The 9,641-nt window shown below is 67.4% G+C and overlaps 1 protein-coding gene across 1 annotated transcript; it reads left to right on the top strand.

Moving 5' to 3' along the window:
- Positions 1-6,066: 6,066 nt before the first annotated feature.
- Positions 6,067-8,763, top strand: MAFA (MAF bZIP transcription factor A). The gene has a single exon (XM_060611471.3). The coding sequence runs from the start codon at positions 6,439-6,441 to the stop codon at positions 7,534-7,536; it is 1,098 nt and encodes a 365-aa protein (XP_060467454.3). The 5' UTR covers positions 6,067-6,438; the 3' UTR covers positions 7,537-8,763.
- The last annotated feature ends 878 nt before the right edge of the window (positions 8,764-9,641 follow it).

The raw sequence follows: 9,641 nt of genomic DNA, 5'->3' as shown, positions 1-9,641 counted from the left end.
TCTGCTTGCCTGTTCTGGCTGCTGTCACGTGTCACACCGCCACCCGGCCTTGCCGCGCACCAGCGCAGATGGACGGCATTGGGCCCTGGGGGCTGGATTTTGAGGGGCTGGCCACAGACTCCTGGCAGCTACGGGGCCTGTGGGCAGGAATGCCTGCGCTCCTCCCCAGTCCCTGAAATGGCTCCCTGAAGTGGCTCACAGGGTCGGGGACAGCCTCTCCCCTGCGGCCAAGCCAGCGTGATTTGTGGTGAGGAGAGGCCCTGGAGGGAGCCCTGGGGACGTGTTGGATGCAACAGGCTGGGGCCAGGGTCCCCCAAGCCCCCCAGCCCCCCCCGGCCCCTCCCCTGGGTGTCTCAGGACAGTGGCTGGGCCGAGGCAGGGGCTGGAGGGCAGGCCGGGGCGGCCTGAGCCATGAAGCAGCTTGTCCAGGCTCACCCCGCCCATGCCAGAAGTGTCTGTGCTTTTGGAGGGAGTCGGGGCCTCCTGGTGGGGGGTCGTAGCCTCAGCTCAAGGCCCTGGGATGGAGTCTGGTCTGACAAGGATCGAGGGGCACAGAGCCATTCAGGGTGTTTCCCCGGCCGCTCCGGGGCTGGCCGCCACGCTCCTCCCTCAGTCGCTGCTGCCCCAGTGGCCTCGGCCTGGAGCACCCACGAGGTGGCGGTGAGGATCGGAGTGGGGGGGCTCCTGCTCTCCGCCAGTCCCCGTCTGTGAGGTGTGCCAGCCCCAGAGGTGAGGAGGACCAGGGCTGTTCAGGGCGAGGCACCTGGTCGGTCGGACAGAACAAGAGTTTGACGTCCTTGGGACCCCACGTGGGCGTCCCCGGGGCTCCTGGGCCCTGCTGCGGTCCATGCAGCCGGATGGTGGACTCTGGGGTCACACCGGCCGGAAAGCAAGCGACTCCCCATCAGCAAACGGCGGAGTCCCCACTGCGGGCCGGCCCTCCGCCCCAGCCACCCCTTGGGGTCCATCCGTGTCAGCCTCGGCCCGGGCCCTCGCAGGAGCGGGGCGGATGACGCAGTGGGGGCCAGAGTCCGGGCTCGGTACCGACAGTGGGGAGACCGCAGAACCGGGGGCGCCGGCCTGGGACCGTGGTGGTCCCGGGGGCTCTCGGCCGTCACAGCACGAGCACAGCACAGCCAAGGGGGCTTCCTGCCCCCTCCTCCTCGGGGCTCTTGGCACCCACCTTGGCACCCACCATGCCTCTTGGCACCCACCATGACCTCCCCACAAAGGTTGAACTTTTGGTGAGGGGAGGGGCCTGGGGAGTAATCCTGCCTCCTTTCCCAGACAGATGGACACAGGGTTGTTGGTCCAGCCCAATCTGAGCAGTGGCCGCCTCAGACCCTCACCTCCTCCCTGCACTTCCCTTCTCAGTAAACAAGGGCGACACAGGCCCCCCCAGGCTGGGGCTCCCCCAGCCCACCGGGCGACCCCACGCTCACCCCAGCACTGCCCGCTGGTAAAGCCAGTGTGACAGTGGCTCCCACCCAGGCCCCACTGCCCCACCGTGCAGCTGGTCTGACGAGGGCCAGTGTGGAAGGCTCCGGAAGGGCTGGGCACTCCAGGAAGCAGGAGATGCCGGGCCAGCGGCTGCCCTCTTCTGGGCCGAGCCCACCTCCCCACACACTCCCTGTGACCCATGTGGGGACCTGGTCAGCCTCAGCCTCTGCCTGGTCAGAGTCCCTGCTCCTGCGCCGGGCGAGGGGGCAGTTCCTTGGACCTGAGTGCCCACCGGTCACTGCCCGCACCAAGCCAGACAAAGTAAGATGCCAGCTGAGGGCACAGCACGGACTCCTGCACACCTGGGAAGGGCCGCCTCTCTCCTGGACCCTTATCATCCTTGCCCCGGGCCCACGCCCTCCCAGGGACTGCCCTGGTGCAGCGGGGCACGCGGCCTCCCTCTCGGAGATCCGCTCCACGAGGGCCGCCTGCCCCCTGGCCCTGTGCCCCTCGCTCTGGCTGTCCTGCCGCTTGCTGGTGGCCGGGGCAGAGATGGCTGTCGGGGGGAGCCCTGGAGCCCTGTGGCCAGCGGTGGCACGGGCCGGTGGACCAGCTCAGACCGTGGAGCAGGGCGGGGAGGAGACACTCCACTGGCCCTCTGAGCTGGAGGTGTCGGGCTGGGCCCCAGAGAGGTGGGCTTTGGAGGTCAGAGCCATGGGCCACGTCTAAGCTCTGAGCTGGCGGGGGTGGGGGGGGGTCTCTGGACATCTGTCTGTCTGGGGTTTCAGTGTCAGGGTGTAGTGAGGTAGGTGCCTGAAGTGGGAGCACCGCCGAAGAGGCGTGGACTGGGGCAGGGTGGGCCTGGCCTCACCTGAGAACTGGGGGAGCGCCCCTGGTTGGATGGGCATCCCAGCCCGGAGCCCCGCCCCAAAGAGGCACCTGCCACCCTGCTGAGCGTGCCCCCCCCACCCCCGCCCAGTGTGCCTGGCACACAGCAGGCTCCTCGTTTAAAGTATAAATGAGCCCCCTAAGTAGACAGGGCATGACCCTGGACCCTGCTGTCACTGAGCCCTGGAAGAAACGGGAGTGGATGAGACCCTGTCCCGGGCTGAGCAGCGGGGGCAGGACAGAAATGACCCATCCAGCTGACATTCTCTGTGGGGTCAGACATCAAGGACCCAGTGGCTCCACGTGGCACAGCACAGGCAAGGGTGGAAGGGTGGCTTCCTGCCGGGAGATGAGGTGCGTGGGGCAGGGCGTCAGGCAGGCCCGCCCCCCCTCCCCCCACACCACCACCACCACCGCAGCCGGGCTCCCTGCTGACCTCAAACCTGCTCCCGCCTGGCCTGGCCCCTCCCCCTGAGGGGCAGACGGGGACATGCTTCCCACCCCAGAACCCAGCTGACTTGTCCCCTGATGCTGTAAGTCTCCCGGGGCTCTCCTCCTTTGGCCGAGTGGGAGCAGCTTTGGGGTCGGGGGAGCCGAGGGCGTCCGCCAGCCCCCTGGGCAGCGAGAAGCCGGGGCCTCCGTTCCCCAGACTCCAGGCAATGGCCCTGCTGACCACCCACTGAGCTGCAGGGGTCAGTCCACGGAGGGAGGGACTGCACGTGACCCCACCTGGGCTCTGCGGGACCCGAGCACAGACACGGAAGACACGTGGGCTGAGTGGCTAGACGTGGAGTGACTGTTCCTAACAGCAGGAAACACTGACACGCTGTAATTCCCTAGCGTGTTACCGTGTGGCTAGTTTTCTGCTCGCTGCCTGCGAGGACACCGTGACGGTAGTGTTCTCTACACGGTCTGCCGGACCGTCGTGGCGTCTGTCCCTCCCCTCGGATGTGGACAGGCCGCCGCCACGCCTCCACCAACCGTGCAGTGAGGGACTCACAAAATCGCCCCGCACATCCCCCCGGCTCTCTCGGGCCCTCGGGGAACCAGCCTCCTCGCCTCGAGGAAGCCCAACCAGCCCACTGTGCGACCGTGTGGCGACCCCGCGGGAGCCGAGCCAGCCGAGGCCGCCCCGCCCTGCCAGGCGTGAGCCCAAAGATGCTGCCGGTGGCTCCGGCCAGCAGCTGTCCCCTCACCCCCTGCTTTCGTGTCCTCCCAGCCGCCGGGGTCAGAGACCAGCCCTCTCACGCCTGGGACAAACCCAGGCAACACAGCCCACGAATGTGGTGAGAACCTGCCTTGTGTCGTCACGCTCCAGCGGGCTTGCTTTCAACCAGCGATCTCTGGGCCACCTTCCCGATGGAAGATGCCCCCGGGGCCATACAGCAGGTACTCAAGGAGTTGTAGGGTAGCATTTATTTGTTTGAGTTTATTTATTTATTTTGAGAGAAAGAGAGAACATGGGAGGGGCAGAGAGAGAGGGAGAGAGAGAATCCTAAGAGCCTGAGGCGGGGCTCGATCCCACAAACCGCGAGATCGTGACCTACGCTGAAGTGAAAAGTCACTTAACTGACTGAGCCACCCAGGCGCCCCTGGGGTGCATTTAACGATGAGCCACGCGGTGGTCCCCACGGAAGTCCATTGCTTCAAGCACTGATTGTCGGGTGGGTGTGAGGCCCTGAGAGGGCACGGAGGTGACACACGGGCAGAGAAAGAGCCTTTTCAGGAGCCACACGGAACCGGTGTCTCCCTGCCGGCTGCAGACGGGCCGTTGAAGGGGCCGAGAGGACAGCACGCCCGTCCACTTTCTCTGTGACAGGTGGGAGGGCGGGCCTGGGTCCTCAGGGACTCGGCCCCCAGCCCCGGCTGTGAGTGCCCTCCCGGTCCTGAGGGGGGAGCAGCAAGCTTGGAGGCTGCTTGCTACCTGAGCAGCAAAGGCCAGCACCTTCCCCGGGCTGAGGAGCCCATCACGCCCATTCTGCGCGGCACCTGCAGGGGTGAGCCCTTCAAAGCCTGTGTGCAGGGACTCTGGGTCACTTCCCCACCCAGCCTGACTGTGACTAACCAGCGGGAAGAGGGCTCTGCTGAGGCCACACAGAGGTCAGGGAGCAGACCGAGAAGGTGGTAAGGGCCCCAGGAGCGGGCAAGAGCTGAGGGCAAGCCTGCTGGCCCAAAGGACTTCTAGAAAGCTAGTCTGACCCCAAGGCCAAATCCAGGGCTGGGGAGCTTGCCCAGTGCCTAAGCCAGTCAGGGACATAGGTGCCCTGCTTGGCCCCAGGAGCCTCTCCCCCGGGGCAGTGAGTGAATGAGTGGGGGCAGGAGTGACCGAGAGCCACACGCCTCGTGAAGGGGTCTGGTCCGTGTTCAAGGGCCCAGCATCCTTGAATATCACATTTGGGGGCTGGATGTGGGGAAAACTGTCCCCGCTTAGCTGGACTTGGTGATGGCTGAGTGTGGGCCTCCCTCTGAACACCGGGGGACTTTAAAGGGAGGCCCAAACCCTGCAATGCCTCTGGCAACCCGTATAACCCGGAGCCCAAGCTCCCAGCCACTGGCTGAACCATCCCTGCAGCGGTGGGAGGACCCTCACGGTCTGTGTGGCCCTGCCTGCCCAGCAGAGCCCAGCGAGCCCTCCCTGGAGGACGATGGGAGCAAGAGGAAGGGGTGAGTGGTGTCCTTGGGGCACAGTGGGGATGGGCCACCCCATGACATCTTAGGAAGTGGGGTTTCACTCTCAATTGTACGAATTTTTGTTACTATAAACTAACACGCATTTATGCCTGCAACAACCTAAAAAGCAAGCTGCCCTGGGGACTTCCTGCCCAGGTCCTTCCAGAATTTTCTTTCTACGCACAGATGTTAATATTTAAGATTGAATTTGTTAATTGTAAAAGTCCTATAACAGCAGTATAGCAGTTGGGGGGTGGAGGGGACAGAGCGCTCTCGGTCACGTCGCAGCACGGTGCGTGTGCCAAGGACCGCTCTCCGCTTTGGGGGCGCGCACAGCTCCACAGCCTGGGGCAGCCGGACGCACCCGCGCCGCGGGCCCCGGTCCTCGGCCCGGCGCCCCGCCCCCGCGGGCACGCGCTCCTCTTCCCCACCTGCGCCGCGCACCCTCCGAGCCGGGTGTCCCGCGATGGAGCCGCCGAACGGAGATGCCAGCAACTTTGTTGACTAAATTCCTGAACCCGCCCGAACCGCGGGGCTAAAAATAGCTGGCACTCCCCTCGCCGCGCCCGACCCGGCCGCCCAGTGGCACCGGTGTCGGCAGGCCAGAGGTCCAGGCGCCGCCACGCTATCGGGGCTGCGGGGTCACGGCCCGCGGGGCGGCGGGGAGACCGAGGCACCGAGGGGCCTCGTCTGCTCCCCGAGACTCTCCGGCCTCCCCGTCGCGGGTGCGAGGCCCTGGAGGCCGCAGACCGGGCCCCGCGCCGCCCGCGCTCCGCGTTCTCCGCACCCCTCTGCCCCGCGCCCTCTGCGCGTGCAGTGCCCCCCGGTGGCCACCAGAGGGCCCTGCCCCCTCCTCTCGCCGGCGGCCAGTCAGCACCCCTTCCCACAGCTGTTCCCCGCAGGAGATTGACAGCTGGGCTCCGGGTTGCCATGGGGATAGGCAAATGAGGGAGGCGGGTCCGGGGCTCTGATTGGCCTGGGGGCTCGCGCCCCGCCCAGAGAGGCGGGACCGAATGCCCTGCTCTATAAAGGGGAGCGCGCGGCGCGGCGCTCAGCCGTGGAGGCGGGGCCGGTTGTACGCGGGCGGAGCGCGGGGAGCCCGAGCAGCCCGAGGCGGCGGCCGCACCGCCACCCTCCCGGCCGCCCGCCCGGCCGCCAACGCGGGCACGAAGAGCGCGGCCGGCCGGCGCCACCCCGCCCCGGGGTGCGGCCGGGGCCGCCCGAGAACCCTGCCCGGAGGCGTCCCCAGCGGCCGCCCCTAAGTTGGCCGCGCGAAACTTTTCCCCCGCGCGCCTGGGAGCCACCCCCGCCGAGACCCGCCGCCCGTGGGAGTGAAGGGGGGGGAGAGGCCCTCGGCTCCCTCCCCCCCCCCCCCCCGCCGCCCGGCCTCCCGTCGGGGCGCAGCCGGGCGCGGCGGCGGCGGGGCCGGGACCCCGGGCGATGGCCGCGGAGCTGGCGATGGGCGCCGAGCTGCCCAGCAGCCCGCTGGCCATCGAATACGTCAACGACTTCGACCTGATGAAGTTCGAGGTGAAGAAGGAGCCGCCCGAGGCCGAGCGCTTCTGCCACCGCCTGCCGCCCGGCTCGCTGTCCTCGACGCCGCTCAGCACGCCTTGCTCCTCCGTGCCCTCCTCGCCCAGCTTCTGCGCGCCCAGCCCGGGCACCGGCGGCGGCGGCGGCGGCGCGGGGGGCGGCGGCGGCGGCGCGGCGCAGGCCGGGACCGCCCCGGGGCCGACGAGCGGGGGCCCGGGCGCCGTCGGGGGCGCCTCGGGGAAGCCGGCGCTGGAGGATCTGTACTGGATGAGCGGCTACCAGCACCACCTCAACCCCGAGGCGCTCAACCTGACGCCCGAGGACGCGGTGGAGGCGCTCATCGGCAGCGGCCACCACGCCGGGCAACACGGCGCGCACCACCCGGCGGCCGCCGCGGCCTACGAGGCTTTCCGGGGCCAGGGCTTCGCGGGCGGCGGCTGCGGCGGCGGCGGCGCGGACGACATGGGCGCCGGCCACCACCACGGCGCGCATCACGCCGCGCACCACCACCACGCCGCGCACCACCACCACCACCACCACCACCACCACGCCGGCGCGGGCCACCACTCCGGCGCGGGCCACGGCGGCGGCGCGGGCCACCACGTGCGCCTGGAGGAGCGCTTCTCCGACGACCAGCTGGTGTCCATGTCGGTGCGCGAGCTGAACCGGCAGCTGCGTGGCTTCAGTAAGGAGGAGGTCATCCGGCTGAAGCAGAAGCGGCGCACGCTCAAAAACCGCGGCTACGCGCAGTCCTGCCGCTTCAAGCGGGTGCAGCAGCGGCACATTCTGGAGAGCGAGAAGTGCCAGCTCCAGAGCCAGGTGGAGCAGCTGAAGCTGGAGGTGGGGCGCCTGGCCAAGGAGCGGGACCTGTACAAGGAGAAATACGAGAAGCTGGCGGGCCGGGGTGGCCCCGGGGGCGCGGGCGGGGCCGGCTTCCCGCGGGAGTCCTCGCCGCCGCAGGCCGGGCCGGGCGCGGCCAAGGGCGCCCCCGACTTCTTCCTGTGAGCGCCGGGCCCGAGCCCGCGCCGCCGCCGCCGCCGCCGCCGCCGCCGCCGCCGCCGGCCAGAGGCTCGGACTCCGCGCTCGGGCAGGCCCCGCGCGCCCCGCCGCCGCGTCCGCAGGCGCCGGACCGGAGCCCCCCCCACCCCACCCCCACCCCCCCGTCTCGCCGCGCGGCGCCCCCTGCCTTCCCGGCTCGCCGTCCGGACGTGGCCGCGGCCGCTGTGCGCGCGGGGCGCGGGGCTTCCCAGGAAAGTTGAGCCGGATCGAACTTCCTTCCAGGCGTCCGTTTGTACATACGCCGAGCGCGGTTCCCCGCCGGACGCCGCCCCGCGCGACCCCCCCCCCCCCCCGCCTGTCTTTGCCGCCCCACCTTCTTGCCCTTTTTTACTACTCCTTTTTAAAGCGATCTTATTTTCGAAGTATCTCTATTTATTTTGCTCGGTGATTAGGAAAGAAAACCCCGGAGGAAGCCCCCTCGTTCCCGGCCGGGGTCCGCCCTCGGACGTCCGCGTGTCCCAGCATGTGTCGCTCGCTCGGAGGGGCCCGGTCCCTGCCTGCCCTCCTGCCCGCCTGCCCCCCACCCTGCCACCGGCGTCCCCTAGAGATTGAAGCCAAGGAGTATTACCTATGCCGTGTTCAGTCCTGCTGCCCTACAGTACTCACGGGGGGGAGGGGGGTGGGGGGTCGCCGCGCTCTGCGGGTGGGGGCTGGCCCGGACCCCCTGCTGATATTTCTCTATGCACCAGATCGTATTTATGACTCCTGGGGAAATATATCTTATTTTAATCTTCAAGAGAAGTGAAAGAGAAGAAAAAAAAAAAAGTAATGCACAGTATTTCTAGCAAAAAAAAAATTTTTTTTTAAGAGGAGGTTTCAGCCTGAACCTCCCGGCATGGGGGCGAGTGAAGAAAGTGTTTTTATTTTAATTTAAATTGTGTTTCGTTTTGTTTGTGGAATCTTTTAAAAAGCCCCAGTGGCTTTTTGGACTAGCCCGCGGAGAGGAGGTACCGTGGCCACTGGCGATGTGAGCCCTGCAGACCGCCAGGCCCCTGGGCACCCGCGAGGCCTGCGCTCCCCCCCGGGGCCTGCTCCCGCCCGGCGCTCTGAGCAGAGACGCCGTAAGTCGTTCAAAGTTTTCTTGTGTTGTTGGGTTTTGTTGGATCATTTTTTTCATTTGCTACGAAGCTGAGGAAAGGGGGGAAAAAACACACAAAATAAATCCGTTTAGATCCAAAAGTCACTAGAGCCTGGTTGGTTTTTCTCTGGCTTTCATTTTTGCCATATTTCTCCCTGAATGGAAAGAAAAGGGGGTCCCTGGACAGGGCCCTGCCTTAGCTCTGGGCCACCTGCCTGGGCCGAGCGGAGAAGCCGAGCAGAGTGGTGGCCGAGGCTGCTGTCAGCCGCTGGGCCCCGAAGGCGGCCGCCCCCTCACCCTCTGGGGCTGCCCCGCAGGGAGCAAGGCTCCCACTGAGGCGGGATTGAGGGAGCGGGGCCCGGGGCCGGCCTCGGTGGTGACTCCACGCGCGGCGCCATTGCATGCTGGTGGCAAGTGCTCGTTCGTCCCCGGTTCTTCCGAGCCCCCAGTCTCCCGTCCGAGGGGTGGCCTGGCCTCTGTCTTCTAAAGGGCAAGCAAGGCCTGGACCGTGGGGGCACCCGGGAGGAGCAGGACCTCCGGAAACGTCACCCTAAAGGGTCCCGGGCAGCCGCCGGACCTCGTTGACTACCCCCAGCCTCTGCAATGGGACCGAGGCAGGTGAACGTCTGTGGTCCGCATGTTTAGAAGGACGAGCTCTCGGGCGGCCACCCTCAGCAGGGCGCCCCGGGTGCGCGGCGAGGCTCCCCTGTTGGAGACAGCGAAGGCCCTCCCGGGTCGGGGCGGCTGCAGTTCCGTGCGGGGCGCAGGGTCCTCTTGTCTCCATCGGAAGGTGCCGTCGCCTCCCGTCTGCCTTAGAATAAAACTTGTAGCAAGAAGGTTGGGTGTCTGTGGGGGGTGTGAGCAAAATCCCCCCACCCCGCGGCTGAGATCTGGAGCCCTCAGGAGGGGAGCACGATGTCTAGTGATGCGGAGACGAGTGGAAATGTGGGGGCGCAGGAATGAACTCAAGGAC

Source organism: Panthera onca, chromosome F2, assembly GCF_046562875.1.
Source record: "Panthera onca isolate mPanOnc1 chromosome F2, mPanOnc1 haplotype 2, whole genome shotgun sequence".
In the NCBI taxonomy this organism is placed as follows: domain Eukaryota; kingdom Metazoa; phylum Chordata; class Mammalia; order Carnivora; family Felidae; genus Panthera; species Panthera onca.
Note: the sequence above shows the minus strand (reverse complement) of the source record. Positions and strands in the feature narration are given on the sequence as shown.